Below are 17400 nucleotides of genomic sequence, written 5' to 3'. Positions count from 1 at the left end.
GGGGTGGGGGCCTGTGTGGCCCCTGGAGGCCGCATCTCTGGGTGTCCGGACCACGTTCAGCAGGCAGAGGGCACTCATCATCTAGAGGGTCTTGTCTGTGCCGCCATTCCTTGAAACTTCTAGAACCTGAATTAAATGATACATTGATTCAGGTTGTTTATAACTTTTGCTAGCACAAACATTTTTTTAAGTGCAAACTAGAAGCAAAACTCAAGCAAAATTTCAAATTCGCGATTGTGGAGTCTGATACCGTTAATGGAAAATGCGCACGGATTGTGGAAGTGGCGTTTCTAGCTAACCTCACCTGTTATGTTCTCTTTGCCAGTCATGACAGAACCATGCAGGACATTGTTTACAAACTGGTTCCAGGCCTTCAGGAAGGTAAGTGTCAGAACGTCCACCTGGACCCCTGAGTCTGCGGCTCAGCCCCTGAGCACTTTGCTCCTGGGGGTCCCAGCCCCGTACCCTCTTTGGGAACAGCACCATCTCGCTTGTCCCTGCTCTGAACTCGTGAGCGCCGTGTGGCTGGCTTCTCCCACTGTCTCTGTCTTGCCGAGCGTGCTGCCTTGTTGGGGCAGTGGGGGCACAGCAGGGCACGGGGGCAGCCTCCTCAGTCACACGCACACGGACGTGAAGCCGGTAACAAGTGTGTGGATAAAGTTTGACTGTATTTAAAGTCAAGTCTCACTGAGAATGAAGAAGAAACATTATGCAGTGTGAATACCCTCAAGGTGGAAATGGCTGTTCTTTTTCAACCTTTTCTGCAATTCCGAACGCAGAGACTGTTGCTCCCCCTCTTTGTGGGGCTGGTGATGGGGGAGGGGAGGGAGACACTGGCCTCAGAATCCCACTCAGGGTCTGATGGTGGGCGGGCGTGGTGGTGCTGGCTGATACAGCTCAGGTACACTTTCTTTTAAAGATAAGATATGTTAGGGATTCACTTGCAAGGGCTGTGTCTTCTCATTGTAATGTTTCGGAAGAGGGTTAAAATTTAAAATACAGCTTACTACCTTAGATCAAGAGAAAGATATTACACCTGGCTTTTCCTATAGAACTGTTCCCCCCCCCCCCCCCCGGTTTATATATCCTTGAGAGAGAGACAGAGACAGAGACAGAGCGTGAGTGGGGGAGGGGCAGAAAGAGAGGGAGACACAGAATCCGAAGCAGGCTCCAGGCTCCGAGCTGTCAGCACAGAGCCCGATGCAGGGCTCAAACTCACGAACCGTGAGATAACGACCTGAGCCGAAGTCGGAGGCTTAACCGACCGAGCTACCCAGGCTCCCCTCGTACAGAACTTAAAGAATAATATTGGTAAGGTCTTTTTTGTGCCATTCACCAATTCACTCATACAAGAAGAATTCAAGTTTCCCGTAGAATGCGGACGGAAACAATCTTTTGATACCTAAAAGTTTTTGAGTCCTCAGAAAAGGCAAAGAATACGTCAAAATAAAATGCCAGTACCTTGAACAATGATCACAGGGTGTTTTAAACATAAGAGCAAGCAGAACCACATGTAGAAGCCCATGTGTTTATTGCCCAGCCCCTGCAGCTCACGCAGAGGCCCGTTTCATCCTCTGCTTCCAGCCGTCTTCCTGTCCCAGAAGATACCCTCTTTGTAACACGAGTAACCACAACACTTCGTAAACCTAGGGAAGTAATAGTAATCCCTTAGGATCAAGTACCTGCTCAGCGTCAGCATTTCTAGCTGCCTCGTGAACACCACATGTTTTGAGTTTCCTTGTTGTCGTTTATTTTAATCAGGGTCCAGGTCAGGTCAGCCCCCAGGCCGACTGCTCTGCCCCCTCTCAGCCCCTCCTGTCACCAAGTCTGGACTTGTTGAGGAGGCCCCATTCCTGTGAACCGCCGGCGTCTGCAGGCCTGACAGGATTCTGGCTCGTGTTTTTGGGAAGCCCACCCCCGGGGGTTATTCCGCCTGGACGGGTGCAGTCGGCCTGGCTCCCGTGTCACCCCAGCCGCCCTGCCCCGGCAGAGCATCAGTCCACGATTCGTTAGAAGTGGCCAACCCGTGCCTGTCCTGGCGCCCAGCCCGGCCCGCATGCCAGGTGGACCGCGGGGTTCCTGAGGCCCGTTTTGTACCGACCGGCAGATCGGAGCCTGTCTTTCCTTTGCGCGCGGCACGCTGCCTTAGTTCTGGCCCCTCCGGCCCCGGTCAGGGCCGTGTAAATGTACACGTGTGTTCACAGTGCTTCGTGGTCCTTGTCCTTTCTGAAGCTCGCGCCCCCCCCCATTCCCCCCCTCCCCCGTTGGCAGCTCCCGATACTGCCCTGGGAGTCTGGGGTGACCGGGCGGGTCCCAGGCTCCTCCTGTTGACTTCCTGCCCCGGGCAGTGCCGGCCATCTCCCCACGGAGTCCAGGTGCCCTCAGAGTAGGGGTCGCCCGGTGACAGAGTTGTAGTGGAGGGTTTGTTTGTGAAGAACATGGTGCGGGTGTGTGATGACCCTACATGTGGGACGTGCCCCCTCTTGCCCCTCGGGCAGGGTTTCTCTTCCAGCAGGCTCTCAGCTTCTCTCTTGCTCAGGCTCTCGGTCGCTTGCTGCCCCTAAGTAGAAGGAGACCCTTCCCGGCGGGAGGGCTTCCTCCACACTGTCTGCTTGTGCCAACGGTCGCAAACCCGGTTTCTCAGACGGAGGCCCCTTCCTGGCAGACGAGCTTCAGCTGACAAGGGCCGGGGGCAGCAGGACGCCTGCCCGTGCCGCCGTCCAGGCCTCCCGAGTGGCCGCTCCCCGGGGTTCGCTCCCCGCTGCTGGCCCCGCACCAAGTCTGTTTCTCTGTTCCCTTGTAGACGAGGCCTTTCTGCCGGAGAGTTCATTGTTCAGTGGTCTGTTTCCTTTTTCAATAGTTTTTAAAAACCTGTCTTTTAGAGGCAGCATTTTAAGTTTTTATTTACTTTGAGAGAAAGAGCATGCATGCACGCGAGCAGGGGAGGGACAGAGAGAGACAGGGGGAGGGAGAGAACCCCAAGCAGGCTCCACACTGTCGGCACCCAGCCCGACACGGGGCTCGATTCCACCAACCATGAGATCATGACCTGAACCAAGGTCAAGAGTCAGACGCTCAACTGACTGAGCCCCCCTGCAGGTGCCCCAAAGAGGCAACATTTTATAAAATTTATCAAATTATTTTTTTATGTTGAGCCACCCCCTCCCTTCTTTGCCTCACACTGCCCAGCTGGCTTCTTCTGCCGGCATGGCCGGGACGCCGGGCTGGGCCCTGTCGTGAGGGTGGCTGCGTGGGGTTTGCTCACTCCCGTATGCCTCCTGAGGGACACTCAGGACGTTCTCGTCCTTGGCTTTAACAGAAGAGGGGGTGCGGTGACACCTTTCGCGTAATTTTGTGTGGATGTGGGTGGATGTATTTGGCTTTATTCTGGAAGTGCAATCGCTAGGCCAAGGCTTCTGCATTATTTCTTTCTCTTGCCTTTTCGCCCTGGCTGGAACAGGGTGGGCAAACTGCAGGCCAGATCGGGCTTGATGCCCCTCTTTCCATGGCTTGTGAGCCAGGAATGCTTTTTATACTTTTAAATGGTTAGAAAAAAGTCAGTAATACTTGTGATGTGAAAATCACAGCTCGCTCGCTCCTGTACCGTTTGTGTTCACGTCACGACGCAGAGCAGCAACCGGCGGCCGACGGGATGTGCGCCGTGGCCGCTCCTCGCGCTGCAGAGCTCAGAAACGCAGTGCTAACTCGACGGTGTTTCAGGAGCCATGTGCGCCACTGGTGCGACTCTCCTTGTTGCCAGTTCGTACCCGTCATGTCGAAACAGGAAGAAGGGAGGTATGGACTTCAGATGTTGCCCTTTTAAGCCACAGTGAAGCGTGGACGGTTTTGTGCCCGTGAGCCGACTGCGCCATGAGGCGCGGCCGTGCCGAGCTGGAGGGGCAGAGCGTGTGCAGGCATCACCAGACGAGTACACGGCGCTCCCAACGCACAGGAAAGCGACGTTTGGAAAGAACTGAAAATATCAAACGGAATACCTCATCGCGGAAATAAAATGTGGATATCAGGCTACAATCGAAGTAGGTTTCTGACTGACTCCTTTGTTAAGCCAAACGAGGAAAGCCGCTTCGTAACGTAAGTTAATCAGATCTCGTTTGATAGTAGCCGCTGAGCCAGTGCGTCCAGAGAAGACGGGCTTGTTTTGGGGAGGGAGCCTCTGGGAGGCAACATCAGGGGTCCACGAGAAAACCAGGCAGGCGGTTTTGAGTGGTTTTCCTTGGCCTTGGTGTCGCCAGTCTGCTCAGTTGTTCATTTGGTGAGTCCGAAGTGACTGAAGAAATAACATCTCTGAACAGTCTGCAGAGAGCAGCTGCGGGCAAGAGTGTCGTCCGGGGGGTCGAGAAAATACTAATTCAGTGCAGCCTGAAGTGGGGTCTGCCAAGACGTGTTCCGTCCAGCGGCACTAGAAGCGTCTGGGGGTCAGGAAGATGCTAACTCGGACAGACTAACCGAGCTGGTAAGAGTGTGAGGTGTTCAGAGGGCATCGTATTCTGCATCAGAGCAGGTACTCTGTGGAAGACGAGTCTTTCATAGGTCACCGAACCAGCGGAGTCCGCGGCAGGCTTCCTTCACTCTTTCAGATGTCACTGTCACCAGGGAGATCAATTTGTCAGGAGTGGAGCCTAAACACCCTGACTTTCTCCCCCAGACGGCACTTTAATAGTGGCTTAGTAGTGGTGAGTGTGTGTGTGTGTGTGTGTGTTGTTGTCATTTTGAGCTAAGGACAAATTGAAGTTTTTTGGAATGGAAAGAAGTTCCTTTAACCTGGAATGACTATGGAAATTAGCTTTTGCTAAAGATTTGATAATGTTTCCCAACATTATGTTGGGATGAATTCAGCCCAACATCATAAGGCACAACAGGACTACTCGTATGCAAACCTCTGTTGCGAGTGAAGTCGCTCAACAGCAGTGAGTGCTGTCCGTGCTACGTGACTTCAGACATCCTGCTTTCAGAAGAGGGGGAGCGAGGTCTCTGATCCCATTCAGGTTTGTCACAGGCTGATCTGAGCTCTGGCTCCAGGCCCAGGAGCTCAACACACATGCGAAGGCAGTTTCCATATTTCAGAGTCCATTAACTGTGCCACGGAGGAGCTTTCGTCCGCCCTCTGCCGGGTGTGCTGGCTTGTGGTTGGCGCCACGAAGGCCAGCACCGGGAGGAGAGTCTGACGGAGCTCCCTGAGCGCCCCCACGCTGACGCACGAGCCACACAAAGTCACGTGCTTGTGGACTGATGTCAGCATTTCTGTATGAAAAGACACTTCCAAAAATGAAATGTGTGAAATATCATTGAGATGAACACGTGTAGTCAGTTTTGATGATAAGGAACACTAACTTTTAACACCAATTAAATATTATTCCCCCTAAAAGGAGCCCATTCTTCTTGTCAGTAGCCTATATTACAAAAATTGTACTCAGTTATAATTACTGTTTTTTGAATTTCGTGACTTCTGGTTTCTACTTCCTCATATAAGGAACTCGGAAGTCTCCACTTTGTTCTAACAAATAAAAAGCTGAACAGCCTGAGAAATCAGCCAGCTTTCTTGGATCATAAAGAGGGAGGGACACAGAGCAAAGTTCTGCGTCAAGAGTAGAGAGACTGACAGTGGATTTGGGGACACGGCTTCCCGGAGCAGAAGCCTCTGCAGGAACCAGCTCAGGGCTGAAAACCTGAGCTGTGGTTGCGGAGCTGCTGGAGGCCCCGTGTGGACAAGTCTGGAAAACCTGTAGGAGATGTCATCATGGCCAGGGCCTCACGGTATCGTGAACGTCACCTCCAGGAGCTCGGCTGAGGTCTCTCAGCAAATATCAGAGAGAAATCTCTCATGCTTCCAGCAGGGGGTAGAAAAGGAGCCATTCTGAAATATTTCTAACAAGGCCTGCCCCCGGGGACACTAGTTAACCAGAGCCAACCTGAGCAAGGGGAGCCGGTCAGCTCCGCTCACCCCTCCCCGCCGAGGGAGAGAACACAGCTGGGAAGCTCTGGTGACGGTCAGTGTGGAGGCACCACCCACGGAGCCCTTCCCCCGCCCACCCTGCCCCACATCACCGCGGGCCTGGGCACACCAGCTCTCTTCCCTGGCACATCACATCTGGCTCACAAGGAAAAAATCACAGGGCACACTAAAAGACAAAAACACAGTTTCTAGAGACAGAGGAAGCATCAGAACCAGACATGGCAGGGATGCTGGTGTCGTCAGACTGGAATTTAAAACAACCGGGATAGGGGTGCCTGGGCAGCTTCAGCTCAGGTCATGATCTCGTGGTTCAGTTTGTGAGTTCGAGCCCCGTGTCGGGCTCTGTGCTGACAGCTCGGAGCCCGGAGCCTGCTTCGGGTCCTGTGTCTCTCGCTCTCTAACCCTCCCCTGCTCACACTCGGTGTGTGTCTGTCTCTCCAAAATGAATCTTTAAATAAAATAAATAAAATAAAATAACAACTGTGATACATATGCTAAGGGCTCTAACTGGTAAAGCGGACTGCATGCCAGAACAGGTGACGGTGGAAGCAGAGAGATAGAAATGCTGAGAAGGAGCAAAAAGTGCTGGAGCAGAAACGAAGAAAGCCTCAGGTGGGCCTCCTAGTAACAGGACTTGCATGTGGAAGAATCTCGAGGTTGAGGACCTGTCAACAGAGACTCGGAGGCTGAAAATGAAAGAGCACACACTAAAACAAAGCCAAAATCTCTGAGGACGTGGGATGGCCCCAGAGGTGTGTTGTGTGTGTAATGGGAACAGGAGAAGCAGAAGAGAAGAGTGAGAAGGAACAGCAGTGAAATGATAGTGATGAGATTTCCCCCAAATTAATGTCAGACACCCAACCATGGATCCAGGAAGCTCCGAGAACACCAGGCAGGATAAATACCAAAAGCACAACACCTGTGCATGCTCTTTTCAAGCTACAGAGAAACAAAAACAAGCCAGAGTGCAGAGGAACAAAGATCAGAATTCACCTGACTTCTCCAAAACTGTGCCTGCAAGGAGAGTGGAGGGTGAAATGTTTAGTGTTGAGAGAGGAAGGCATCCACCAAGAATTCTGCACCCTGAGGAATTACTCCCCAGACGTGGAGAAGTAAAGACTCAGTCAAACAGAGATGGAGGGAGTTTGTTGTCTCTAGACCAGCTTTGCAAGAACAGGTCCACGAAGTTCTTCAGAGGAAGTATAGGTCGGAAACTCTGACCCACAGGAAGGAGCAGCAGTGAAGGTAAAGTGAGAACTTTTGTTTTTCCAAATCTGACAGGTGACCATTTATTCAAAGTGATAAGGAGCAAGAATGTACTCAATTACTTACTATGCTTGTGGACGTGTGTATATTTCAATAAAAGTGCCCCTTCTTCCTGTTATACAAGTGCCTGCCTCATATCACAGTTTTGCTGCTAAGCTCACACATCCCCTCCTCTAAGAGACGTTTGTCAGCCTGAGCTCTGACTGTGACGCTGAGTCCGAATGGCGAGCGTGGACGTGGACGTGGGTGGGGCCGGGGTGGGAATGCAGTCCACCTTCCACACCCGAGTGTGAGGTCGGCCATGGGGCCCCGTAGGTGCCCTTCGTCATTGAGGAGGTGCCGAGAGCGTCAGGAAGGGACACTGGCTTGTGCCCAGGGTCACATTGCGTTATCGCTCCCCTGGATTCTCACAGCATGGTAGTCACACCAGGATTACGACTTGGAATTTTTACCTATGACATCACATAACCTGTCGTTTGCATGACAGCATATCGTGGTGCTGGCTCCACATCGGTAAATATGATCTGTATCATCTTTTTAAGGTTTATTTATTTGGAGAGAGGGTGTGCGCCAGCAGGGGCGGGGCAGAGAGAGAGAGACAGGGAGAGGGAGAGAATCCCAAGCAGGCTCTGCGCTGTCGGCACAGGGCCCGAACCGGGGCTCGATCCCATGACCCTGGGGTCATGACCAGAGCAGAAAGCAAGAGTCCTGATGCTCAACCGACTGAGCCACCAGGAGCCCCTTAAATAGCAAGTTACCTTGCTGAAAACCATCCCAGTTAACATTTCTATGCTGGCATATTCCTGGCAGAGAATATTGTTATTTTCAATCTTTTTTCATTCTGACAGGTGAAAAATGTTTAAATGGGAATTAAAGCAAGGTAATGGGAGCTGCCCCATTTCTACAGGTGAGGAGAGAATTCTCTCTCACACTGACCAGCAGGGCTCCGTCACCCTTCTTGGAGAACCTGGGAACAGCCCCACACCATCTCACGCCTTTATTCCTGAGCCAGCTCTTACAGGATTGTTTGATTTCTTTTCAAGCTAATCCAAATTTTCCAGACCAGCCTTTTGGTTTGGCACTTGCCGTATTTGGTTCCAGCAGCCCATCCCTCTCTAGTCCGGCAGTGCTGTCCCTTCAGTTCTGAGGGCCACCCTCTTTCCGCCAGAGCCCCACCCCCTGCATCGATGCGCTCCCACATGACTGGGCACGCCAAGCGTCTGTGTGGGTCCAAGATGTGACCAAGATGTATTCCTGGCTCCGTTGAGCTCATGGCGTATAGAAGACAGACGTGCAGGTAAAAAGTGCAACAGTTACCAAGTGAGCTCCACAGAAATGTTCTTCATAGAGTGATTTGTAGGTTATTAGTTGGAGCAACTTGGGTGTGAATTTTCTTTGCTGCTGCTGTGCGGCCCTGAGCAGTGACTACTTACTTCATTCCCCGGGTGTTCGCTTCAGAGTCACTTGTTGCTAAAAGCCCATCCGTAGCTGCCTTGTGTCCTACGCTCCTGCCCTCTCATTGTCCGGCCCGGTCCCCGCTCCGTTTGGGGAGCCTCCTCCGGCGTAGCCAGCAGTGACTGGAGTGCTGACTGTGGGGAGCAAGAATGCTGACTGGCATGGCTTCTGAGGAGGAGATCACAGGGCCCCGTGGTGGATGGCCTCTGTTCCCCAAGGAACCTTCCTCTGGCTTCCTCCTCCGGATGCGGCGAGCTGTGATGCCTGGCCACGGACACCAGGGGGCAGCGTTTACACACCGCCGGGCACACCTGGGTGGCCATCTAGCTGTGAAAGCACAGTGCGAATCAGGGGCACTGCTGGTTTCTAAGCTGTGGCCGTAGGCGTGAGGTGCTAGAAGGCCCGAGTCTCCTACTGAGCAGCCTAGAGGTCAGCGGGTCGTGTTTGCTGTGCCCCTGAGGAGTCCCAGAATGTTGACCAGACGCCACATGTTGAAAACAGCAGTCTTGGGTCTTGGGGGTGGGGGGGGATGGGGGCGGGGGGGGGGTCGTCTCTTCACACAGCTGCCCCGTCCTGCAGCCGGGAGTCTATGCATCGACGGGGCGGGGTGGCAGCCGCTCCAAGATCCCGAGGATTCGGTCCAGATTTATCTTCTCATTAGTGGCAGCCGTCGAAACCTCCCAATCCCGATCCGTCGTTTTCTTCATGTGGTGTTTGTGAACAGCATTTTAATGTAATTCGTTGCCTCCTTAAGATTAAAGAGTATATATTCATTTTTAATAGCGGAAATGAGAAAACAGAGGGAATTCTACCACAAGTTAGGCATGGAAGTGCCTGGAGACATCAAGGGGGAGACCTGTTCTGCGAAACAGCACCTAGATCCCCATCGGAACGGTGAGTGGGCTTCTGCACACCTGCTGCCAAGGCCGGCCTTTATTATGAGCCCCTTTCTCAGGTGGCCCTGTGCCTCCCTCCAGCGTCCTCCGGCACTCCTGGTGCCGATGGGAATGCGGGGCGGAGCTGAGAAACGGCTTGTGGACAGAGGGGTCCTGTGTAGGCGAAGTGAGGGAAGCATGGGGGCCCCGAAAGTACCTGGAGGTGGGGTGCAGTGCAGGCGGGCCTCCTGAGACTTCCCCTCAACTGTCCTGTTGTAGAATGGCAAAATGCCATTTGGATTCACTGAAAAATTAGTGGTATTTTTAAATCGACGTGCCGTAACAAATTATTCAAATCTTTGATGCCATGGTACTTTTCTAGTGAGCACAGGGATTCCTGAGAAGCTTCTAGACCACTCTGTGTGTTTCCCATAATCTTAGAAGAAAGGAGAAGTCCTGGCTGGGACCCCTGGGAAAGGTGGAGCCCTGCAGAGACGGAAGGAAGGCAGTTAGGGGCTGTTGGGGAAGCCAGGGGTCTTGTCCCAACTTCTTACGTACAACGGAGTCTTCATTTTAAAAGTAGTGTTGGAACAATAAATATTGTGGGAGTCCTGCATTACTCGTGGGTAGTTGGTGTGTTAAGCATTGAATAGTATTGGGTGTGGGGGGTTTCTCTGCCCCTTTCACTGTCCCTGTCACCCTGCTGTGCCCTTGTTCACACACTCACAGACCCATGCACAGCTGACTTCAGCTTCCTGGGGCCCCTGCACTTTACAGAATACGGAGTTTTAGCAGGTGCTTTGGAGACCAGCTCTCCCCAGTTGCATATGCTCTTAAAGGTGCAACTGTCTTATTTGAGTGAATTTTTATAGCATTTTGAGTATACCGTACAGTTAAAAAAGTAATGGTTTAACATTCTGGATTTCATAATATAGTGTCTTCTGTTTTTGCTGAAAGGTGAAACCAAAGCAGATGACAGTTCGAACAAAGAGGCCGCGGAGGAGAAGCAGGAGGAGGACAACGACTACCACAGGAGCGATGAGCAGGTAGGTGGCGCTCTGCCTCCATGGCCGCCCCGCCCGCCCCCTGCAGGTGCCTCGTACCTGTCCCAGCGAGAGAGGTGCTGCGGACTGTCCCGCAGGGGGCTCCCTCCACTTAGGAAGGAAAGGCCAAACAGCCAAGTAGACATGTTAAAACGTCCAACGTCTTAGTTTTTCCTTCTCTTTCTTTTTTCTTTTTAATTGCCACAGTAATATATGCTTACTATAAAACATCTTAAATATAAAAACATTAAAGTCCATTCTCCACACATCACTCCACAGGTGGGAAAATTTGGTGCCGGGCATTTTTCCGTGCATGTGCCCATATTATATAAAAGAAGGTACGGTCCAGTCATGTATTAAAGGAAAAGAAAAAGTGCAACATTGAGGAAAATCTGTGCAGACGTCATTTACTGCATTACCAATTTAAAAAAGAAAACAATCACAGAGATGCTGTTAAGAGCATTTGATCAAGCCCTATAGCCATTCCTACCCAGCTTTTAATACAGCATCCTATACCAGTGAGAAAATTAAAAGGCCACAGAGTGGGAGAAAATATTTGCAAATCATATTTTTTGTCTTTTTTTTGTCTTTTCTATCTGTGTATCTATTATAATTTATTGTCACGTTAGCTAACATACAGCGTATACAGTGTGCTCTTGGCTTCGGGAGTAGATTCCCGTGATTCATCGCTTACATACAACACCCAGTGCTCATCCTAAGTGCCCTCCTCGATGCCGTCACCCGTTTTCCCCTCCTGCCCACCCCTCTACCCCCACCATCAACCCTCAGTTTGTTCTCTGTATTCAGGAGTCTTTTATGGTTTGCCTCCCTCTCTGTTATAACTTACTTTTCCGTTCCCTTTTCCAATGGTCTTCTGTTAAGTTTCTCAAATTCTACATATGAATGAAAACATATGATATCTGTCTTTCTCTGACTGAATTATTTCACTTAGTATAATACCCTCCAGTTCCATCCACGTTGTTGCAAATGGCAAGATTTCGTTCATTTTCGTCACCAAGTAATATTCCGGTGTATATATAAACCATATCTTCTTTATCCATTCATCAGTTGATGGACATTTGGGCTCTTGCCATAATTTGGCTATTATTGATAGTGCTGCTGTAAACATTGGGGTGCATGTGCCCCTGTGAATCAGCACTCCTGCTTGGATAAATTCCTAGTAGTGCTATTGCTGGGTCATAGGGTAGTTCTATTTTTAATTTTTTGAGGAAACTCCACACTGTTTTCCAGAGTGGCTGCACCAGTTTGCATTCCCACCAACAGTGCAAGAGGGTTCCCCTCTCTCCGCATCTTCACCAACATCTGTTGTTTCCTGAGTTGTTAATTTTGGCCACTCTGACTGATGTGAGGTGGTATCTCACTGTGGTTTTGATTTGTATTTCCCTGGTGATAAGTGATGTTGAGCATCTTTTCATGTGTCTGTTGGCCATCTGGATGTCTTCTTTGGAAAAGTGTCTGTTCATGTCTTTGGCCCCTTTCTTCACTGGATTATTTGTTCTTCAGGTGTTAAGTTTGATAAGTTTTTTCTAGATTTTGGATACTAACCCTTTATCTGATATGTCATTTGCAAATATCTTCTCCCATTCGGTCAGTTGCCTTCTAGTTTTGTTGATTGTTTCCTTCACTGTGCAGAAACTCTTTATCTTGATGAGGTCCCAATAGTTCATTTTTGCTTTTAATTCCCTTGCTTTTGGAGATGTGTCGAGTAAGAAGTTGCTGCAGCTGAGGTCAGAGAGGTTGTTGCCTGTTTTCTTCTCTAGGGTTTTGATAGTTTCCTATCTCACATTCATGTCTTTCATCCATTTTGAGTTTCTTTTTGTGTCTGGTGTAAGAAAGTGGTCCAGGTTCATTCTTCTGCATGTTGCTGTCCAGTTTTCCCAGCACCATTTGCTAAAGAGACTGTCTTGATTCCGTTGGATATTCTTTCCTGCTTTGTCAAAGATTAGTTGGCCATACGTGTGTGGGTCCATTTCTGGGTTCTCTATTCTGTTCCGTTGATCTATGTGTCTGTTCTTGTGCCAGTACCATACTGTCTTGATGACGACAGCTTTGTAGTACAGGCTACAAGGCTGGGATTGTGATGCCTCCAGCTTTGGTTTTCTTTTTCAACATCTGGTATTTGGGGTCTTTTGTGATCCCATACACATTTTAGGATTGTTTGTTCTAGCTCTGTGAAGAATGCTGGTGCTATTTTGATTGGGATTGCATTGAATGTGTAGATAGATTGCTTTGGGTAGTATTGACATCTTAACAGTATTTGTTCTTCCAACCCATGAGCATGGAACGTTTTTCCATTTCTTTGTGTCTTCTTCAATTTCCTTCATAAGCTTTCTATAGTTTTCAGCATACAGATGTTTTACCTCCTTGGTTAGGTTTATTCCTAGGTTGTTTGGTTGTGTTTTTTTTTTTTAATTTTTTTTAGCATTTATTTCTTCTTGAGAGACAGAGCACAAGTGAGGGAGAGGCAAAGAGAGAGGGAGACACAGAATCCGAGGCAGGCTCCAGGCTCTGAGCTGTCAGCAGAGAGGCCAACCAACAAACCACGAGACCATGACCTGAGCCAAAATTGACTGCTTAACTGACTGAGCCATGCAGGGGCCCCATTCCTAGGTATTTTGTGGTTCTTGGTGCAATTCTAAACGGGATTGATTCCTTGGTATCTCCTTCTGTTGCCTCATTATTGGTGTATACCAATTTCTGTCCATTGACTTTATATCCTGTGACTTTGCAGAGTTCACATATCAGGTCTAGCAGTTTTTTGGTGATGTCTTTTAGGTTTTCCATGTACAGTATCATGTCATCTGCAAAAAGTGAAAGTTTGACTTCTTCGAACTGCCAATTTGGATGCATTTTATTTCATTTTGTTGTCTGATTGGCTAGGACTTCCAACACTATGTTAAATGACAGTGGTGAGAGTGGACGTCCCTGTTGTGTTCCTGATCTCAGGGGGAAAGCTCTCAGTTTTTAACTGTAGGCCTTTCATATACGGCTTTTTTGATGTTTTTAATATTAAAAGAATTATTCACCATGACCAAGTGGGATTCACTCCTGGGGTGCAGAGCTGGTTCAGTATTTGCAGATCAATCAACGTGATATATCACATTAGTAGAAGAAAGGATAGAAACCATATGATCCTGTCAATAGGTGCAGAAAAAGCATTTGACAAAATACAGCATCGTTTCTTTATAAAAACCCTTAAGAAAGTCGGGATAGGAAGAACACATATGTTAGAATGAACATGGCAGAAGACGCTCTTTTCCACAGTAGTCTGCAGAGCTGCGTCTTTGTGGAGAAAGTCACGTTACAATTGGGCTTCAGTAATTTAGGTTGTGCTTGCGGTGATGTCTCTGGTCTTCTGTAGTCTTTGCTGCTTTCCACTCAGAGTCCCCCTTAGGATCTCCTGCAGGGCTGGTAGTGGCCATGAACTCCTTTAATTTTTGTTTGTCTGGAAAAGGCTTTATCTCTCCTTCTATTCTGAATGACAGCCTTGCTCGATAAAGGATTCTTGGCTGCATATTTTTCCTGTTCAGCACATTGAGTATTTCCTGCCACTCCCTTCTGGCCTGCCAAGGTTCAGTGCACAGCTCTGCTACTACCCTTATATGTCTACCCTTGTAGGTTAAGGACCATTTGTCCCTAGCTGCTTTCAGAATTCTCTCTTTATCCTTGTGTTTTTCCAGTTTCACTATGCTATGTTGTGGTGTTGACCTGTTTTTGTTGATTTTGAAGGGAATTCTCTGTGGCTCCTGGACTTGGATGTCTGTGTCCTTCCCCAATCTAGGGAAGTTCTCAGCCATAATTTGTTCAAATAAACCTTCTTTCCCTTTCTCTTCTTCTAGAACTCCTGTGATACAGATATTATTAGGTTTCATAGAATCACTTAGTTCTCTAATTCTCCCCTCGTGGTCTAGTAATTTCCTCTTTTTCTCAGCTTCATCATTTTCCATAATTTTATCATCTCTTTCACTTATTCTCTCCTCTGCTTATTCCATCCTTTATGTCACTACATCTAGTTTATTTTGCCCCTCATTTACAACATTTCTTAATTCATCGTGACTATTTCTTAGGTCCTTGATCTCTGCAGCAAGAGATTCTCTGCTGTCTTCTATGCTTTTTTTTCCAAGCTAATGTCTTATGACTATTATTCTAAATTCTTGTTCAGACATGTGGTGTATATCTGTTTTGAACAATTCTCTGGGTGTCATTTCTTCCCAGAATTTCTTTTGAGAATTCTTCCGTTTCGTCATTTTGGCTAGTTTTCTGTCCCTTATGTGTTTTAAAAGCTTGTTATGTGCCCTGCACCTGCAAGCACTACTATATTAAAAAGAAGCCATACAGAGTGCAATGCCTGACCCTTAAGGAGGTGTTTTTGGAGTGTGTTGCATGCTCTCTGTTACTGTGACTCTGGTTGCTTTATCTCCCTATTTGTAGTGGTGGTTTGGGCCTTCCATCAGGTGTTCTTTGATTTGTTTGTTGAAGTAACCCTGGAAAAAGGAGAAAGGAGAGGGGGAGAAACATTATCCCATACAAAGAGAGAAATGAAAGGTGTGGAAAAAAAAGACCAGGCAGAGAATCGAAGAAACTATAAGGCTTAATCCAGAGAGAGAGAGAGGAAAATAAAGAAGAAAGAGATACAGAAAAGGTAAAAAGAATAAAGATGCCTGATTAAACAAACAAACAACCAGAACAGAGAAAGAAAGAAAAAAAAGAAAAAAATATATATAATAAGAATTAACCAAAAATCAAATCAGAAACCATGAGGCTGATTCCCAAGGGAGGAGAAAAAAAGAGGAGAGTGGAAAGAAAAAGAAGGGAAAAGAGAGAGAAGAGAAGAGAAAAAAATAATAATATTAAAATGTTAAAAAGTACCAAACCACAGGACGATTCCGTGTTGGCGCCTGGGACCAGGTGGCAGCTCTGGTCTGGAGGAGGGGCCGTCTGGTCGGGTCAGTGTCAATCTCACTCTGGTCGCTACGCAGTTACCAGGCACGGAGGGGCGGGTTTGGTGTAAGCAGGCCCCGCCTCCACTGGGGGCCGCTGTCCTGTTCCCTGAAGCCCCACTGTGTTGGTGATTGGGAGAAAAATGGCAACACCCCAGTCTCTCCTCCCTGGACTGGGTGTCCCAAACCACGCTGTTCAGGTGGTCCTCACAGAGCAGCGTGGGAGGCCAGCTTGTCTCGCTCCACAGTCTCCCGTGCCTCCCGGGCACTCAGCTGAGATTCAAAACCTGACGTCTTAAAGAGTCCCATTCTACACGGTCCTGGTTCTGGAATAAGGCCACTGCCCAGCCGACAAAGGGCATCTGGCTGGCACCTGCAAGGTCTTTTGTCCTTGAGGAGGGCAATACACCTTCTTCCCACAGTACTCAAAGGAGGGACCGCTCTCTCCCAGTGCGCCCCTGAGATCGCTATCACGCCCAAGCAGGCTCCCTCCCCACCAGACCCACGCACCCGGTTCTGGTCTGGAGAAAGTCACACACCCCTGATAATTACCATCTTTAGCTTCTGAGGCTGTTTGCAAAGTAGAAACTGGCACTCTCTGTGTTTCTCGTTCCCCCGTCTGTGGTCCGGAGAGGTTTTTCTCTTGTCCAAATATAACGCCACACTTCCACAGCCTCTCTTTCTCTTCCTTTTGTCTCCACTAAAGGGTTTCCCCGCTCCATGCTTACACTGACCGTTTTATCTTTTCTGATTCGCATACACACACCTCTGTCCTGCCAAGCTGTCTCTGTCCACCTGTGAAGATTTTTCTGTCTCTCCGCAGACTGATTTCATGGGTGTTCCAAGTGTTGTGACGTCGATACTCCTGTGTTTGAGGGACGAGGGAAATTGCGATCCCTCTACTTCTCCACCATTTTGACTCCTCTGCAAATCATATTTCTGATAAAGGACTTATATCTAGACTATATATCTGTTATAACTCAGTAAGAAGATAATCCAGATAAGAAATGGATAAGAGATTTCGGTAGATGTTTCACCAAAGAAGACATAAAACTGGTTAGTAATCACGTGAAAGGACGTTCAATGTCATGAGCCTCTTAGGGAAATAGAAATTAAAACTATAATGAAATCCCGTTTTATACCCACTAGGATGGCCGCCATCAAAAAGACAGCCACTGGCAAGTGTTGGCAAGGATGTGGAAGAATGGGGCCCTTGTAGCGTGCTGGCAGGAACATAAAATGGTGTGGCCACTTGGGAAAACAGTGTGGCAGTTTCCTAAGGAGTTCAACATAAGCTAACCATACAACCCTGCAATTTTCCTAGGTGTATATGGAAACCTATTCACACAAGGATTTGTACATGAATGTTCACAGCAGGGCTATCATACTCATGATAGCCAAGCCGGGGAACAGTGCGAACTTCAGATAGACAAAATGTGGTCCACGCATACAGGGACGTTCTGGTCAGCAGTGAAAAACAATGACCCCAGCACCTGCTACACCACAGTGACACTCGGAAGGACTTTACAAGGCAAAGAAGTCAGATGCAGAAGACTACATGTTGCACAGTTCCATTTGTGTACGATGTCCCCCAAAGGCCAATCTTAGAAACAGGAGGTAGTTGGGTGCCTGGGGCTGGGCAGGAGCAAGGGTTGAGCACAAAGCAGGATGTGGGTCTTTATGGGGTGGTGAAAATTATGTAAAACTGGATTCTGGTGGTGGCTGCACAGGTCTGTAAGTTTACTAAATACTATTGAAGTGTATACGAAAAACATACGTATGAATTATACTCCAATGAGGCCGTTAAAAACATACTTTAGTGTGTT

General features: G+C 48.6%; 1 protein-coding gene across 3 annotated transcripts in view; it reads left to right on the top strand.

Annotated features, from left to right (window-relative positions):
• PCGF3 (polycomb group ring finger 3) overlaps positions 1-17400 on the top strand; it is a 56623-nt gene that overhangs the window by 25529 nt on the left and 13694 nt on the right. For all 3 annotated transcript variants that reach the window (XM_047094193.1, XM_047094192.1, XM_047094194.1), the window contains exons 6-8: positions 326-381; positions 9479-9589; positions 10528-10616. In XM_047094193.1, the coding sequence (XP_046950149.1) occupies positions 326-381; positions 9479-9589; positions 10528-10616 (256 nt within the window). The remainder of the gene's footprint in view (positions 1-325; positions 382-9478; positions 9590-10527; positions 10617-17400) is intronic.

Source organism: Lynx rufus, unplaced genomic scaffold, assembly GCF_022079265.1.
Source record: "Lynx rufus isolate CCGP_SWC_20201006 ecotype Redwood Valley unplaced genomic scaffold, mLynRuf1.p SCAF_38, whole genome shotgun sequence".
NCBI classification, from domain to species: domain Eukaryota; kingdom Metazoa; phylum Chordata; class Mammalia; order Carnivora; family Felidae; genus Lynx; species Lynx rufus.
Note: the sequence above shows the minus strand (reverse complement) of the source record. Positions and strands in the feature narration are given on the sequence as shown.